Raw genomic sequence first — 19,309 nt, forward strand, 5'->3', positions numbered from 1 at the left:
CACTTTTATCCATTTTCCATTTATCATGGAACACCTCAATTCCTGCAGCTTGGAAAAAAGCAATCATTGTACCAATTCACAAAAAAGGGAAACCTGCTCATGATGTTAATAGTTATCGATCAATAGCATTGATAAGCATGATAGCAAAAACCATGGAGTCCATGATCTCCAACAGATTAACTTGGTATTTAGAATCCAAAAATCTTTTATCACCAAGACAAGCCGGCTTTCGACAACTACACTCTACCAATGAACAAGTCATACTCCTTGGCCAAGAAATAAAAGATAGTTTTAACAAGAAAGAAGATACCTTGGCAATATTTATTGACTTTCAGTTAGCATATGACTCTGTTTGGAGAAATAAATTATTACTAAAACTCCTGAAATTAGGTATCTCCAGCAATATGTTCAGATGGATATCAGAATTCCTTAGTCAAAGATTCATTGCCACTAAATTCAATAACTCACTCTCTAGTTACAGACAAACATATCGAGGTCTACCTCAGGGCGCTGTCCTCAGCACAACTTTATTCAATATTTATATAAATGACACCCTCCCTATTAGAGGAATCAAGCATGAAAACAGCACTATTTGCAGATGATATAGTTTTGTGGACTTCCGGATCTTACAGACATAGAGACAAAATTCAAAATTCTGCTCTTAAAGCTCTAAATAAACTACATGAATGGAATACATCAAATTCGATGACACTCAATTTAAGCAAAAGAAACTACCAAATATTTTCACTCGGTAAAAAAGAAAGAGAATTCAATATTCAATACAATGGCCAACACCTTCCTAGGACTTATGAATCCAAATATCTTGGAGTTATTTTCGATAGTAAGTTAACATGGAGCAACCATTTGAAATACATTTCTGAAAAAGCTCGTAAAAGATTCTCCCTTCCAAAAAGACTAGCAGGAAAGAAATGGGGATGCTCTAGGAATACTTTGAACACTACATACAAAATGTTTACACAGCCAGTGCTGACATACTGCGGAGAAATTTTAATTACTTCACAATTCATAAACGAAATTGAATATGTTCAAAACCAAGCTCTCAGACTCTAATCGAATTGGGGAGGTTTGTGATTCATCCTATATGATTGATTGAAGAGTATGTTAAGATTTTTCGGATTGAAATTTGATTTAATCCACCAATAACTACAGATCCCATTTTTTTTTTTAATTATTAAAATGGGATCTGTAGTTATACTGTTACTACTGGTGGAATCAAAACAACTCCAATAGATTCTATGAGATTCCTCACTAATATTAACAGCACCAAAATGACAATAGAAGAAAAAGCATTGATTCAATATGAAAAACTTATTAGGTTACCAGGAAACAATTGCCATTCATTCAGTCCTCTCTGTAGATTGAGAACTGAAAAAAGTTTCATATCCATTGTTCAAGAATTAAAAAAGAGAAAATCAATATCCCGAATTTAAAAGAAAACCTACAAACTAAACCAAACCCTTTAACTCTATTAAATATAGAATATAATCTAAATTTAACAGAAGAAATACTAAAATCAGAAGTAAACACTGAAATACTAAAACAATTGTCTTTAGAGACAATTAATATTAGGTACCCTCCACAAAACTGGCTTCATTTATACACTGATGGATCCTTGATCTCCAGAGAACAAGGTGCCGGTGCAGGTGTTACATGCTGTCTCTTCTCACTTTATAGATCTCTTGGGTATGGAACAACAAGTTTTGATGGAGAAATCATTGCAATAAGTGAAAGTCTCAGGAATCTTCTATGCCACATCAATAAATTTAAAAATGCAGTTATATTGTCAGACTCCAAAGCAGCTATTCTATCAATCGTCTCTAAACACAAACCTTCATCTCCAACAGCAGAAATAACTAAAATGCTCTCTCAATTAATATCACTCAATAAAAGAATTGTATTCCAATGGATACCATCCCATTGTGGAATCCTGGGAAACGAGAATGCGGATGCTTTAGCAAAGAAGGGCAGCACTGATACTTACAGACCTGTTACTAAATCTATGTATTACTCTGTGAAAAGATTTATTAAATCTACATACTTAGACTTCAACAAACAAAATTTGATAACACAATCTCAAGGGAAAAAATGGAACTCTCTTCATCAAAATCCACAGTTAATTCCCGATTTACCACGAAAATCGTCTGTAGCTGCATTTAGATTGGCAACAGGCTATGATTGTTTGGTCAAACACCTGCATAGAATTGGAATATATCAGTCCCCTAACTGCCCATTGTGCAACTCAAACCTAGAAATGGATTCGGAACACCTCAAAATCTGTGCTTCAGTGGCTGGCCATGATAATATCTTTGAAAAATATTGGAGTGCAAGAGGTCAAATGACTTTATTGTCAAACGCCTGCATTATAAAACAACAACAACTTATGTCATATGTTACATGAACAATCTTACATCACTTGTTTTTAATTTCAATGCCATATATTTATATGTTCAACTAATTTATTTTAATCATAAGGAAATCGTTTATAATTATGGTATTTTATTCATATCAATTGTAAAGTGTTCATATCTTATTATTAATGGTTCTTACAATCTGATAATGGCATGTCATGCCAAAAACGTTCATCTGTTATTGCTTTCTATATGTTGTGATGTATGTGAATAAATAAATCATATGTTAACTTAATAAGGTAAGCAAGATATAATCTTAACATATTTAACCTTATATATGCATGTTTAATCTTATTTACTTTTATTATTTATTTTTTTTTAATAATTTAATGTCCATTTGTCCAATTTTAATGTAGTCTGTTTTTCTGCTGGTTGTGAAGGCTTAATGTGCAAACTTTGGTAAATATGGGTAATTCTGTTGAAGCATGTAGATTTATATAGAGAATATACATACCCACAAATCACTTTTATATATCAGAATTCAACAAGATGTTTTTATACATAAAATTTAATATTTGTCATCATGCCCACGATGACTGACCAGCAGCATACCCGGTGGGAGGCTGCGCTTCTGCCACTAAGATGACATATATGCTGATGCAGCTAGTCAAGACCATTCCCATTCATATCAACACTAGGACATCTATAAATAAAACAGTTTATCTGTAACTTGGCCTCAGGCAGTATTCGTTTAGCTGAGATGGAGAACAGTTCGTTTCAGCATGGTAAACAGATATTCATTAGGGGAAAGTATTTACATAAACAACACGCACATAAAGAATAGAAAATTGTGTGCTTCAGAGGCGAAAATTCAGATGTAAATTTCCTGACAGGCCAGTACGCTCTAGGAAAACAATATTAAGGTTATTCAATAGATTCAATGAAACAGGTTCTGTAAATGACAGAAAAAGACGATAAAAGTGGTGTTCTTATCGAGAAAAAACTGGATGAAATTGGTTGAGTCATTACAGTGCAGTCCACACAAGTCCCTGAGGTTTGGCACAGCAGTCAGGGATTTCTGAACCATCTGTGGGAGTGGCAATAAAATTATTGAAACTATAACCATACAGAATTACATGAATTACAGCCCCAAGATTACAATCACAGGCTTAATTTTTGTAATTAGGTGTTAGAAAAAGTAAATAAAGAAAAACTTGATTCCCAATCAATTTCTTTTTATGATGATGCTTGATTTCATCTGCATGGCCACGTGGCATCACAGAAGGAGAGATATTGATCATCAGAGAACCAGACATTGTGCATGAAGCTCCATTGTAAGTTTTAACGAGTTAAGTTGCGTGAGCACGCTTGCCATCTCAGTGGCAGAAGCATGGCCTCCCACCAGGCACGGGGCTGGTCAATCATCACAGGCATGATGATAAAGATGCACTATAGATATCAAATATATAAAAATTAATACGAAGTGTCATATATATAAAGTTACGTGTTCTCCTCCACACCCACTCTATATGTATCAAATGTATATTTTCACACTGACAGTTTCCTTGACATAACTTTAGATGTTCCAGAATGAGCTTCACACTTATTTTGCATTAACTAAATAACGAAACAGCTCAAAGCTGCTGTATAATCTTGATATGTTTATCTTCTGGTTCTAAATATATAATTTAATTTAATTTTTAAAAACTTCATATTGAATACAAAACTGTAAAAAAGAGAAATTGTCTTAAGACACCATAGACCACATAGTTTTCATTATTTCACAATAATAATAGCTATAAACGAAATTGTATCTTTATATCATGAAATGCACACTTACATATTTCTCTTCAAATCGTCTTGCTATTTCCTTTAATTTTTTGCTCTCATCTTCAGCTAGTGGATCAACTCCATTAACCTGTCCATCTGATTTGAGTTTTGCTCTTCTCTTCCTCTGAAAAAAATTACAAATGCATCACAAACGACAGTATATACAATCCAATTTCATTAATACAATGAAGTCTTCTAGTTATGACAAAAAACATGCATAATATCAGCATTAACTATAATACAGAACATATAAATGTATGGTTTTGGAACAACAAATCATTTATAAATACATGACGTCTAACAATCTCTTGCAGACACACAAGACATGATGAATAAGTTACATATATTTTTCATGACACAGTATTTATGTTGGTTTTACAGACATGTTTGCCTAACAAATAGGTATATGAGTCATTCCACGTCAAATCGCACAAATTTAAACTCAAATTGACTTTCATGTCTCTGATTTGGATAAAACAAATTTTACACATTCTATGGATTGAAAAAATAAATATGTGTTTTATTATTGTTGTCTATATCGATTATTGTAGTAGATATATCTGTGGCTTGGTTCTAAAAGGGCCAATGTCAATTTTTTGCACTTTTGAGTTATATACATTTTCGAACTTATCTCAGTCTGTTCTTCGATATACTAAAAGGGCCAATGTCTGCTGCAGTTAATGTGGAAGGTACAGAGCATTCACAAGCCAATGTCATAGATTCACTGTACAAAATAAGCAAACTTCAAACCCATTTATCTCAAAACTAACATTTTTGACATTGGCCCTTTTAGAACCAAGCCACAGATATGTTATCAAAGATTCTGAAATAGTTCGCGCATCATTATTGTTAAATGTGATTATGTCCACTAATAATCACCGCAGAGATTTGCTCTTTGTCTCAATTTGAAGATGACAGTACATACTTTGTTCATCGCATAATAATATAAAAATATATGTTTGTTAATTTTGTTTTAAAAAACATTTAAACATATAAAAATATATTTAATGGCAGCGGCTTACTTTAAAATTACAGAAAAAAATCCTTAAATACCTTGAAATTATTTTAACCACTTTTAAAAAAATCAGAATGCTAGTCTGAGCCATTGAAGAATTAAATGCACGTCTTGAGTTCACGGGATGCATAAGTATTGCTGTAAGATGATGTGCAGGTGCAGCTCTGTACACTTGTAAGAATGATAACTACAGTTTACACAACACTGCACTTTTAAAACTAATCACCTACAACCAATTCTATTTAATGTCCACCACTTTACTCTCACTTTGAAGTGAATAGTTCTTTATTATAGCCTGAGATTTTGTCAGTGGAACAAAAGAATAAAGTTGTAAGATACCTCGTACCACTTTTGCTTGTTGGTACCTTGAGTAGAAAATATGGCTCTGTTATTTGTATTCACTAATGGTAAAAATTTTAAAGGCATATTATAAATAATATTATTAATTCCATCAAGCATTAATTTAACATTTTCATGATGAACATGACACAAACTGAGTGCGTGTCACTTGTTCTAGGGCGTACACATTCCTTTGATCTGAGTTTTAACATTTTTGAAAATCCTATTTTGATATACAGATATTGCTATTTGAAAACTGGTAAGTTTTCTTAAGATTACATAGTATTAATCTTTTCTGTTTGTGAACTCTCTTTCCATCTTCTTTAACTGAAACGTAACTCTTTTTGTCAGCCATAATCCTCCTCACATCATCAGAATTATAAAATTGAACAACCTTCTCTACTATAAATGTTCCCAAACTTTCTCCAGATTTAGGTTTAGGAGTAGCCAAAAATCCTCTTTTCTGCTTCTACTTATTTAGAAATTCGTTATCATGTAAATGGTGATATTAGAATGCTGTTGAATTTTACTGTAGGCCAACTTTAAAAAACTGTTAATATTTGTATTTTGAGATTTCTGCCGTCTGTTTCATGGAAGAAGTCTATCAGTTTCTGCATTATATTGGAATTATTTGAATTTTCAACTGAAGTTAAGTCTTCTGTGATATGAAATAGTTTATGTTTAAGAAGTGTATCTGTAACTTTCTGCATTTTTTGTTTGGTTATTTTTTAGATAATTTTATCTTCTTTATTGGCGATTCTCAATCATCACTAAGCTCTCACACATCTTCAATATATTATTTTTAAAGTTATTTCTTACTCGAAAGCAATCTGAAATCAGCATAGTTCTATGTAAAATATAATAGATTATAGTTTTTTTTTTTTCATTTAAGTAAGCCATTATAAAAAAATAATGGTTTAAAAAGTGACCCTCTAAAACAACCCCATCAATAAATCAATATAATATTCTATTTGTTCCCATTTCAAATGACACCAACACTCAACGTCTATGATGCATAGAATCTTAACAATGAGCATTTTCATACTGAGTTGAGCATAAATTTGTCATGTACTTAAAAGAGTATAAATAGTAAAATATTAAAGTATGATCCCAGAAAAAATTACAGACCTCTTATTTTGATCTGCAGAACATATTTTAGAAGATTTAAACAAATAATAAATGGTCACGTTTCGTATACAGGTGTTTGATTTGAAGTGGAATGACTCACATGCACACAACACAACATGATACCTACTCCGAAAGACTTAGGAACTATTGTTAGATAAATTAAAGGGAAACTGCTAAATGTGGAATGGACATTACATGTTTTTAGAACTAGAGGTTATCTGTATATTTACAAATAGTAATACCGCACCACTGATAATGTATTACTCCATCTCTCTGTGGCTATCGCAGCTGTATGCTCTGGCGCGCGGTCTCACTCAATCTGACCCGAACACACCATCAGTAAATTATTTGCACAGCGATTTCTTATTCAAATAGCATTCTAATACCAACACAGTTCTATGTGAAACATTTCAAAGAATATAATGATATTTTTTCCCTTTTTAGAAGTAGACCCCTGATATATAAAAACGTATTTCAAAAATATAACCCCCTAAAAGGGACCCATTTTACGTCTTGATTGAACACTAAAAATTAGTATATACTGTAATACTGCAATTATTGCACTTTAATAGTACATTATGCAACGAGCCTATAATGATAGTAATTAAGGCTGGTATTCATAGTCGACACTTTATATCACCACTTTGCAAAGTGACACTTTTGACGAAAGTGGCTCTTTCATATTAGTGGTATTCATAGATGATTGAAGAAGTGCACTTTACGAAGTGTTACTTTACACCAGCAAAGTGTAGAGTTACAATTTGGTTGGTAACAGAAGTCCCACAATACTTTTCAATACAAGTGAATAAACAGTAACAAATTAATGTGTAACTCACAGATTATAATGCTTGTGATTTGAGTTGGGAGCCTAATTTATCGCACGAGAAAGAAAATATATATTTAAAGTTGTTTTATTTCAGTTTCTAGTTTTCGCTGCTGATAGTTTAGATTATTTCAGTCAGTTCATACATATATATATAATTTTATTAAATAGGTAGCGATACTGCTGGTGAAATTAGGTTAGATTTTGTACAGTACATAGCTGATCCATTGATTTATATAGTTAGATTAGGTTTTGTACCTATATTTTTCATTGATTTCTATCATTGAGTTAGGTTTTGTATGTATCAGTTCCACTGATTTATATAGTTAGGTTAGATTTTTTACATATCTTCTATTGGTTTATGTAGTTAAAGTTGGACTGAGTAGGTTAAGTTTTGTGTGTATATGTATATATATAAAATTTATATCGTTAGGTTAGTTTTTATACGTACCTGCTTCATTGATATATCGTTTTATTCCATTTATTTTCATTTTTGTCTTTTTCGTGAATAGTGAATAGAAGTCAAAAGAACGAAATAAACACATTAGGCCTATTGCTATTGCTATTATTATTATTATTATTATTATTATTTTCTCTCTCTATCGTTTCCAATATTGGCTGCTCTTCAGGAATATTTTTAATTCCAAATTTTTCTACAATGCAAAACAAAATAGGCCTAATGGTATGAGATCTCTTTTCATGGTGAGGTTATGACTGCACATGAACTAGAGACAGTATCTCTGCAAAAGCAGCCATATCAGATGTATTGCTTACCAGCATGAAAACATATATTATTAAAATAATGATTATATGAACATCAAGATAAACCTTATCTCAAAAAGCAGCAGCAGCAGCCGCAGCCGCAGCAGCAGCAGCAGCAGCAGCAGTAGCAGTAGCAGGTTTATTTTGCCTGGCACAGTTAAGGCCATGAGGCCTTCTCTTCCACTCAACCAGGTTTCAATAATATACATGAAATACAAAATTTGATTACAAAACAACACAAAAGAAAATACCTTAGAAATTACATAAAATATAGTAGAAAATTACAATAGTCAAGATCGGTTATGTAATATATAAATAAAGTAGAAAATTACACATAATCAAAATCAGTTACATAACATAAGGGAAAAAAAAAAAACACACACACACACACACACACACACACACACACACACACACACACACACACAAAATATAGGTAGTCAACGAAAATCAAAATCGGAATCTGCTTAGAAGGCAGGCACGCTAGGTCTCTCAATGCTACTTTAAGATAGTTACGCCTACATTAGATTGAAGTCAGTTTAATATTATTTAAGTTAAAAAAATTCGTTTCAGTAATAAAAAATAGGTTATATAGGAATATCTACCTACATATCACTTCATCGAATTGAGGTTATATATATATATATATATATATACACGAATGTTACTACAGAAATACCTTAACTATAATATTACAGATATTAACGTATGGTACATATAATAATAATAATAATAATAATAATAATAATAATAATAATAATAATAATTTATTTTAGCTGGCAGAGTTAAGGCCGTAAGGCCTTCTCTTCCACTCAACCAGCAAAAAGTGTATATACATATGCATGAACTTACAAAGAATTCAACAATTTGATTTAGATGAGAGTTACATGTATACAAGAGTTATTTACGAATTAAACAACAAAATACTATGAACTATTACTTAAACACTGAAATAAACTGTGTAGCAGAATTAAGCTAAAATACATAGAATGTTAATATATTTCAAATGATTTTAGATAATAGAAAGAGATTATTATGAGACAATTTTGAAAATACAGCACAATCAGGATGATGTCTAAAGAAAAAAGTAACAGTGTAGTCAGTGATAGTTTAAATCAGTATGATTGGAGTGAAATGCTAATAAGGTTATCTTTTAAGCTGTTCTTAAAGGTGTTTGTTGTCTTGCAGCCCCTAATACTTTGTGACAAGGAATTCCATTGACGCGAGGTGGATATTGTAAAAGATGAGGAATAACAAGATGTTCTATGAAGAGGTATATTTAGCGTGCCACATAAGTGATCTGGTATTTACGTCGTGGTTAGAGTATCTATAGTATATCTATCTATATCTATGGCATAGAATTTTAATGCAGTCAATAACTGTATTATTGGAGTCACTGGCAAACCTCTGTTATTAGTTTTTGTCAACAGGCCATCGAAAAGATTAGCAATCTCAATAACAGTTTTTTTTTATCAAATCGGAACCATTTTTTTTAATTCTATATCATTATAAAATTCCACGGGATTGTCTTTAGGCCTATCCCTAATGTAGCGCTTTCGTACATTGTCCACTAATTGTGCCATCTCTTCTGCATGTTCTAATAAATAATTCGACAACCTCCAAGACGTCCGCCACTTTCGGCTCAAAGTGTGGTCGGAAGTATAACTTACTTTCATCCAAAGTGTTCCTTTGCACCAAAGTGTCGACTGTGCAACGGAAAAGTGAAACTTTGCGTCTTTCAAAGGACACTTTAATCGAAAGTGTCGACTATGAATACCAGCCTAAGACGCGAGTATGTTTGTTTATGAAACGAGCGCAAGCAAGTTTCATAATTTTCATACGAGCGTCTTAATTACCATTATAGGCAAGTTTCATACGACTTTTTATGCTCCACCATATTTCTAACTTGAAATTATTCAGAAGTATTCATTTTATTTGCATCTGACAGATCGGAAGTGATCTTGTGCATAGCTCGTTAATTGTGAGATGTGCGCAGACGCGGAAGTATTGATTTTTTCCGAGGAACAATAATGTCATCGACCTTGATATAATTCAGAGAATAACATGAACTAATTTTGATATAACCTGGAAATTGATTTAGGATTGAAAAACGAGATGACAAATTGAATTTATTTGAATATTATTTACAATTAACGCTAATTATTATAGTAACAGAACATAACCTTCTGCAACAGTATTGGATTCCCAGCCTCCATGACGTTTCCCTCGTCTTTCGATTGCATATCCGAGAATAATCGAAAACCTGAACTTTAATAAATGTGTACTTTAATGACATGCATTAAAGGACTACTATCAGGTGTATAATTACTACATTTCGGCATGGTCGAGCATAAAATGATATAAATATGAAATTTCTACAATTTATAGAATCTTCAGTATAACCATTTTCATAATATGTTGCACCCTAATTTACGGAAAAAGTAACATTTAATAAATGACTAAATAATTGTGCCAGCCCGAAAAAATTACTCATGGGTTATTTAATTTAATCAATAGGATATATAAAAAAATATTGGAGCAAATAGTAAGTGGTCATGTTTCGTAGGTGTTCGATTTGACATGGAATGACTCATATGTTGCATTTTTAAATATATGTAAACTGTGTAAACCTAATTAAACAAATAATTTAAGTGATGCATTTAACATTAACATAATGCATTATTTACGATGAAATTTTGTAAATTTTGCCAGAAAAATTTATTTATTTAAAGTGTTATTTTGTGGAAGAACTAAACCAAATTTCACGTACATATGTAACTCCTGGTACTCAGTAATATTAAGATATACGAGGGTGGATCAGAAAGTAACACACAATAATTTTTTTCTGCATCAGTATTGCGGCTGGGATGTTGACATTTCACCGAGATATAGTTTGAAGTTTTTACTATAAATACAATTTGTTTTGCATGTGCAGCTCTAGCGAGAGAAGCGTGAACTACGCAACAAAGATGGTGCGCATGTTACTGTCGTCAACTTGTGAAGAGCAGCTAAGAGTGCAATTTTTGTGGGCTAAAGTACATAACCCGACTTGTACTTGCTATTTGGGAAAAGGAAATTCTACCAGAACAATGGAGAAACTCCATAATTGTACCTATTTTTAAGAAGGGGCACAAGAATAACTGTGGTAACTTTCGAGGAATATCACTTTTGTTGATGTCCTACAAAATTTTGTCCAATATTCTTTTGTGAAGATTAACTCCATAAGTAGATGAAATTATTGGGGGATCATCAGTGCAGTTTTAGGCGTAATAGATCGACTATTGATCAATTTTTTTGTATTCCACAGATATTGGAGAAAAAATGGGAGTATAAGGGTACAGTACATCAGTTATTCATAGATTTCAAAAAGCCATATGACTCGGTTAGGAGACAAATTTTATATTATATTCTTATTGAATTTGGTATTCCCAAGAAACTAGTTCGATTAATTAAAATGTGTATCAGTGAAACTTATAGCAGAGTCCATATAGGCTAGTTTCTATCAGATGTTTTTCCAATTCACTGCAGGTAAAAGCAAGGAGATGCACTATCACGTTTACTTTTTAATTTCGCTCTAGAATATGCCATTAGGAAAGCTCAGGATAACAGACAGGGTTTGGAATTGAACGGATTACATCAGCTTGTCTATGTGGATGACGTGAATATGTTAGGAGAAAATCCACAGAGAAAATCCACAAAGAATTAGGGAAAACACGGAAATTTTACTTGAAGCAAGTAAAGCGATAAGTTTGGAAGTAAATCCCGAAAAGACAAAGTCTCATAACCAGCATACTGTACGAAATGGAAACATAAAAATTGGAGATTTATCCTTCGAAGAGGTGGAAAAATTCAGGTATCTTGGAACAACAGTAACAAATATAAATGACACTCAGGAGGAAATTAAACGCAGAATAAATATGGGAAATGTCTGTTATTATTTGGTTGAGAAGCTTTTGTCTTCCAGTCTGCTGTCAAAAAATCTGAAAGTTAGAATTTTTAAAACAGTTACAATACTGGTTGCTCTGTATGGTTGTGAAACTTGGACTCTCACGTTCAGAGAGGAACAGAGATTAAGGGAGGAAAATATTTGGGGTAAAGAGGAATGAAGTTACAGGAGAATGGAGAAAATTACACAACATAGAACTGCACGCATTGTTTTCTTCGCCTGACATAATTAGGAACATTAAATCCATATGTTTGAGATGGGCAGAGCATGTAGCACATATGGGCAAATCCAGAAATGCATATAGAGTGTTAGTTCGGAGACCAGAGGGAAAAAGACTTTTGGGGAGACCGAGACATAAATAGGAGGATAAAATTAAAATGAATTTGAGGGAGGTGGGATATGATGATAGACACTGGATTAATCTTGCACAGGATAGGGACTGATGGAGGGCTTATGTGAGGGCGTCAATGAACCTGCGGGTTGCTTAAAAGCAATTTGTAAGTAAGTTGTAAGTAAAGGACATAACCCAAGTGAAATTCACTGTATGGACTGTAGCAACATCTTCAGGTGGTGTGCATTCTTCACAGACTGCTGTGAGAACCTTTGTGATTCGTCACGTTCCGGGTGGCCGGTAACAGTTGCAACCCAGTGGAATGTCATAGGCATTTCATACGGTGAGATGTATGATATCATGCATGACACATTGAAATTTCATAAAGTTAATGCCCGCTGGGTGCCTAAGAACCTGACACACAACCACATGCGAATGATGACATGCTTGGACTACTTAAGGCATTAGGCTGCAGAAGGGCATAACTTTCTGAAAGAAAACTGGTGACGAGTCCTGGGTGTACCACTACATGCCCGAAATAAAGCAGGCCTCCATGGAGTGGAAACATGCTACTTCCCCAGTAAAGAAAAAATTCCAAGTGACGCAATCTGCTAAGAAAGTACTTGTGACAGTGTTCTGGGATATGCATGGTGTTTTGTTGGTGGACTATGCTAAACACGGGAGCACTGTGAATGCTCCAGCCTACATTCAAATGTTGATAAAGTTTGCATTGTGTCCTTCGTGACAAATGCCATAACATTAATGCTGACGATGTCAAACTTCTTCATGACAATGTTCACCCCCATGTTGCGGGTTCTGTTCGTGAGAAAATCAACACATTTGGTTGGGAGGTGCTCCAACATCCGCCATACAGTCCAGACGTGCACTGTCGGACTTTCATTTGTTTGGTCCCATGAAGAAATTCCTTGCCGATCATTGCTTTGTGACTGATGCAGAAGTGTAATCAACTGTCCACAGATGGCTATACTCCAAGCGAATGAACTTCTATGAACAGGGTATACTGAAACTGGTATCACGATGGGAGAAATGTGTTGAGAAACTTGCCACCTATGTAGAAAAGTAACTAAAATATGTGAGTTCATTTGCTTATTTTTTATTCTTGTTTACCTATTAAAAGTTTTTTTTTATTATTATTATTGTGCTTTACTTTCCGATCCACCCTCGTATGAAGCACTGCAAAGGTCAGGGGTGAACTCACAAATGAGATTCTTTGTTAAGTTTGCCCGTAATATCCACAGTGCCTTATATTTTTCCATAAAAAAAAAATGAACGAAAACAAATTTCTTCACTCACATTTTGAGAAAATTGCTGATTAAATGGCTCATCTGACATAAGAAAATGTTTTTCTGAGATTATTAGTCAAAATTTATAACACAAGCAAGCATGACATGGACAACAAGAAAGATATGGATCATTACAATAACAAGGCTTATGATAAAGATCACGACAAAGAAAACAAGGATCTCAATAAGGAAATGATAATGACCATGATATGGATCATGAAAAAACAATGACCACCATAGTAACTGCCACAAGAACCATAAGCACCACGACTTGGACACCAATAAGGACTATGACAAAGACGACAACAACAACCATTATAAGGACCATTGACACAGACAAAGACGAGAACCACCATAAGGATCACAACATGTAACATAATGTGGATCACAATAAGAAACATAACATGGACAACAAGCACCAAGGCCACAATATGGACCATGATTAACACCATAATAAAGACAGCAAGGATGACGATAAGAATCATGGCAAAGACAACAACAATGATCACCACAAAGGTCACAACATGGACCACAATGAGAACCACGATAAGGTTCATAACAAAAAAAAAAAAAAACACAACAAAAAGTAGGACCATTCTAAGGATCATAACAAGATCATGACATGGACCTTGACAAGCACTATGATATGGATCACACTATGGATAACGAAATGGGCCAAGGTAAGGACCACGACCACGATAATGTTCATAACAAAAACAAGGACCATGACAAGGATGTCAAAAACAAAAATCATCATGATAAAGACCATGACAAAGCCAAGGACCATGGCAAAAAAAAAAATCACGATAAGGACTATAACTCAACAACTAGGCTCAAGATAAAGTTCATGACATAGACCATGACAAGCAAATGGTCCTTGTTGTGCTGCTTGTCATGATCTCTGTCTTGATATTGTGATCCTTATCATGATTCATGTTGTGGTCCTTGTGTGATCCTTGTCATGGTCCTTGTTGTTGACTTTTTCATGGAACTTACTGTGGTCCTTGTTCTTGTCACGGTTATTATTTCTTGCATTCATTGAATGTCATGAAAATAATATTTGAGATGACCTGCACTATGTGTTTCAAAACCTTCAAGGCCCTTTTAAGACGAATTCAGTGCTCCCCTCCTGGAATATTTTCCTAAATAGCCCAAAATAGCATTCTTTCTCAGTATTTTGGAATGCTACCTGCTTGCAGTGACATCGAAATTCTAGGAAAAATGCCTGTCTCTTCACTTCATCTCAGCGGCTCATACAATTAGTATTTAAATATAGTTGCTATTGTTATTTAAAATCAATTTATTATGGCTTCTCGTTACAGACATTTCAAATTTAATTGTAATCGTTAAAGACAAAAAATTACAACATTGTAAGATTTAAATGATTATTTGTTGAAACATACCACCAAGTCACCTACATATATATATATTTCAACCTCTGATTGAGATTCTTTCTGATATGTGCAATACATCTATTATCAGGCAGTATATCTCATTTGACGATATGTGTCAGAGGAAGAACAATTGTTTGTTTGCATCTGAAGTCTGATTAGTGTAATACATATCTAGTCCAGTGTTCTGCAACCTTTTTCTACTCACAGCACGCCCTAGATGGGCCAAGACTCAACACAGCACACCGAAATGTCAATCCACTTAAAAATATATGATGTGACTCTCTTAATAAAATTATGTAAAGTAATCAAATTTATTATTATTATTATTATTATTATTATTATTATTATTATTATTATTATTGTTGTCATTATCACTATTATAAAATAGAAATTAACTCTTGCCAGTATTAACAATTTATGAACTTTAATTCATTGTAAAAAATACGCATTTCTATTAGTAATATTAAAGTAAATAACTCTTATTCATATCTTCAATGTGATACTTGAGCCTGCTTAGCTGCACACAAGTGGCTGCCGTGGCGGAATCGTGAACAGTGCAAGCCTCATTTCATCATCGTGGATTTGAGTCCCTCCCTCTTTAATGTTTTAATTTCAGTTAGCATCGAGAAGCTCAGTTCACATATATATGTTGTTGAAAATGGCAATAACATATTAACTGCCACCTTGGAGATAGCCGGGTATTTACTACTTATTGACAACCAAAATGTTTCCAAAGGCACTTGGAGAAGTTTTAATTTTAATGTTCTGTCTGCTTTTAAATCTGAAAGTTCCTCTTGTACGAGTATATTATTCAGAAGATGTTCCGAATTCACAATGAATGGATCACGAACCCAGTCCAAATTTTGAACACTCTCCAAAATAATTCTTGAACTTCTGCTCCAAGATTACTAAATATTCTTTAATTAAGTCCATCAACACTTTATTACCACCAGCAAGGGGCCGTACAGTTGGGAACATCTCAAACAACCCATTTTCAATAATCTGTGCCCACAAATTCAGCTTATTCACAAATCCTTGAATCTTACCCATACTAGTCAGGATATTTTCGTTCTTACCTTGCATTTTTCTGTCAAACTTGTTCGAATGTACGAAAATATCGGAAAGATATGCCGACTTAGGTGCCCATTCATCATCTGCAAATAAATCTGTGTACTCATGCCCCTCAATAGTCAAAAATGCAAGTACCTTCTCTTTAAGTTCAAACATTTGCACTAACACTGTACCTCGCAATAACTATCTTACATCTGTATGTAGCAGGAGTGTAGTGTGCTCTGATTCCATTTCTTGACACAAAAAGAAAAAAGACGCATATTTAGAGCCCGCAATTTGATGAAGTTCACGACTCTTACTACTTTGTCTATCACAATTTTCAGAAGAAATGGTAAAGACTTAGCAACAATGGCTTCACGGTGAATGAGACAATGGTTGCTCCGTGTGTTAGGATTTACTTCACGTACTTTAGCCACAAATCCTTTCACTCAGCCTGTCATAGAAGCGGCTCCGTCTGTACAAAACTAACGAAATCCTCCCACGTTAATTCATTACGGACCACATATTCATTAGTTGTATGAAGTATTTCTTCACTGGTTGCTCGCTTGGGCAGTTCTTTGCAAAAAAAAATAAATAAATAAAATAAATTATTTGCAATTACATCCCCATCAATGTACCAAATGTAGGAAAGAAATTGTGCATGACAGCTAATATCAGTGGACTTGTCGATCTGAAGTGAGAACTTCTGGCTGCTCTTTATTTTCTCCTTCATAATGTCTTCGATGTCACAGGATATGTCACTAACTCACAGCTGATTGTGTCAGCAGAGAGAGGAATTTTTTTAATTTCACTAGCAGTTTCTGAACCTAGGATTATTTTCACCATTTCTTTGACAACTTTTCAGCTATTGTCCGTGTTTTTTGGCCTTTACGGTAAGTTCGGCTACCTTACAGCTAGCTTCCTGTACTTTTTGCGAAACATATACCGACGACCATGTTGTGGTGAATGATCTCTGTTTCTAGAGATACAACAAGATTCCCCATTTGCGAATCCAATGAGCATGTTGTATTCCACTGATTGATATAATCTTGTCTGTCCAATCAGATGAATGTCATTTTTAAGTACATTTCACATTGATATTAAATTCTTTTAGGAAATTAAAAAAAAAAACATTTTTGGTTTTTCACAACACTTCTTATTGCCAGACATCTCTCGAGTGTTGCTCCAATGCCATCATGTGCTCCTTTGCCATTAGAAGATTAAAAGAAGTTCCATTAATCATATGGATGGCATCCAGTAGTTATCGTTGGATATGGTTGCGATCATATACTCATTCTTAAAATGTGCAACTGTGCCAATCTTTCAGGCAATATGGTAAGCTGACCAGACATTCCCGATTTCTGGGGACAGTCCTGGTATTGAGTTGCTGTCCCCAGGGAGCAAATGTCCCATTTTTGTCCTCAGAAATTAATTTTGTCCCCAGAAGCTTCGATTTTGTTTCAGTAACATTTTACACATAAATAGGCCTATTTAAGTATTGTGATAGAACAGCTGTGATTCCTGAACATTTCTGAATGTTTCTCAGTATGAGACAGAAGAACCAGCAAGCACAGTATGAGATATTCTGCACTCTTTGAGAAGAACATAGCATCTATGTCTTCGGTCATCTTAGCATTCGCGTTATGTGGAAGTGTTAGAACTGCCACAGTGTCCATTTTTAAGTAGTTAAAAAATGAGGAATTTTGTGACAAACCGACAGGTGATGTTCTTCAACATTTCAAAAAAATTCCATTCCATTTGAAAATCTTCTCAAAATAGTGCCATGTCTTTCAGCAGTAATTCATCAGTTTAAAGGTTTTTCTCCACAATGAACTCAATATGGACTGATGAAAAGTCAAGATTGAAAGTTGAAACAGTTAAAGCTTTGTTACAAGTGAAAACAAACTTCCATTTCTCATGTGAAGAACTTAGTGTGAAGCTGTATGGGAATGAACAGATTCTTAAAAAGATACATTCTTCAGACAAGTACTTGTAAAATATTGTGTGTTAGAGTTCAGTGTGTACAATATTATGTGAAAGACTTCCATGCATGCATCAGTACTGAAACTGAATTCTTAGTGGCTATAATTATGTATAGGAGTTACGTATGTTTATGCATTTAATTAAAAAAGTTAAGATACTCTACAAATTTAGTGTGCAAAGTTCTGTCATTGTATCTACTGTCACATATATTTTCTGCAACATTTCAACGGAGAGTGACTAGATTGCCCATGTCCCCTGTTAGACCATAAAAAATCTGGTCAGCCTACAATACGGTAACTTTCTTAATTGTTCTACTACTGTAAAAATCAAGTATTGCTTAGTTAAAAATTTTTGCCTCAGATGTATGTTTCGAGACATCAGATATAACCACATAACACTGAGTGTATAGTTTATCAGGTAGCTCATTTTTGTAATAGAGGACTGCAGTCTATTAATGGTAACTAGAGAAGTTGGGCCAATGACCCAGGGACTGATCTCATTTTGATGTTTTATGTCAATTATTTAACTTAAATTCTTCAAAATACTAACACAAAATGACATGTGTTAAAATGCTACAATAGAATGTGGTCAGTTGAAGATTTATATCACCAATGACAACTGATGTAAGTTAAAATAGGCCTCTCTTTCAGAATTGCTAAATGATACCTATGGTAATTTAATTAATGTTATTATATTTCTAAAAAATCATACTTTAAATCGATATCAGATATGTAGTAAATGTACAAATATATATTTATATACACACCATTTTATTTATACATAGGCCTAGTATGATAGCTACCTACTTAGTATCATAAATATATATAGGCTTGTTTTTTATATGAAATAAATTAACACAGCCAATTTTGTAAGCTTTTTCGTTCAAGAAATTAAACAATTGAACATTCATTGTCTTCAAATTCATCTATATTGTATATAGCTGTGGCATATATTCAATGTGATGGATCTTCCAACTCTAAACCAACCATCGTATTTTCAGATTCTGGCCATCATGACAAATATGCTGTAGCTGTT

General features: G+C 33.6%; 1 protein-coding gene across 11 annotated transcripts in view; it reads right to left on the reverse strand.

Annotated features, from left to right (window-relative positions):
• Positions 1-19,309, reverse strand: part of LOC138703319 (ubinuclein-1-like) — a 720,147-nt gene that overhangs the window by 630,729 nt on the left and 70,109 nt on the right. For all 11 annotated transcript variants that reach the window (XR_011333095.1, XR_011333096.1, XR_011333097.1 and 8 more), the window contains exon 2: positions 4,210-4,323. Coding sequence is in view for 6 of the 11 variants with exons in the window: in XM_069831096.1 (XP_069687197.1) it covers positions 4,210-4,323 (114 nt within the window). In the remaining 5 variants the exon portion in view is untranslated. The remainder of the gene's footprint in view (positions 1-4,209; positions 4,324-19,309) is intronic.

Source organism: Periplaneta americana, chromosome 7 (assembly GCF_040183065.1).
Source record: "Periplaneta americana isolate PAMFEO1 chromosome 7, P.americana_PAMFEO1_priV1, whole genome shotgun sequence".
Lineage (NCBI taxonomy): Eukaryota > Metazoa > Arthropoda > Insecta > Blattodea > Blattidae > Periplaneta > Periplaneta americana.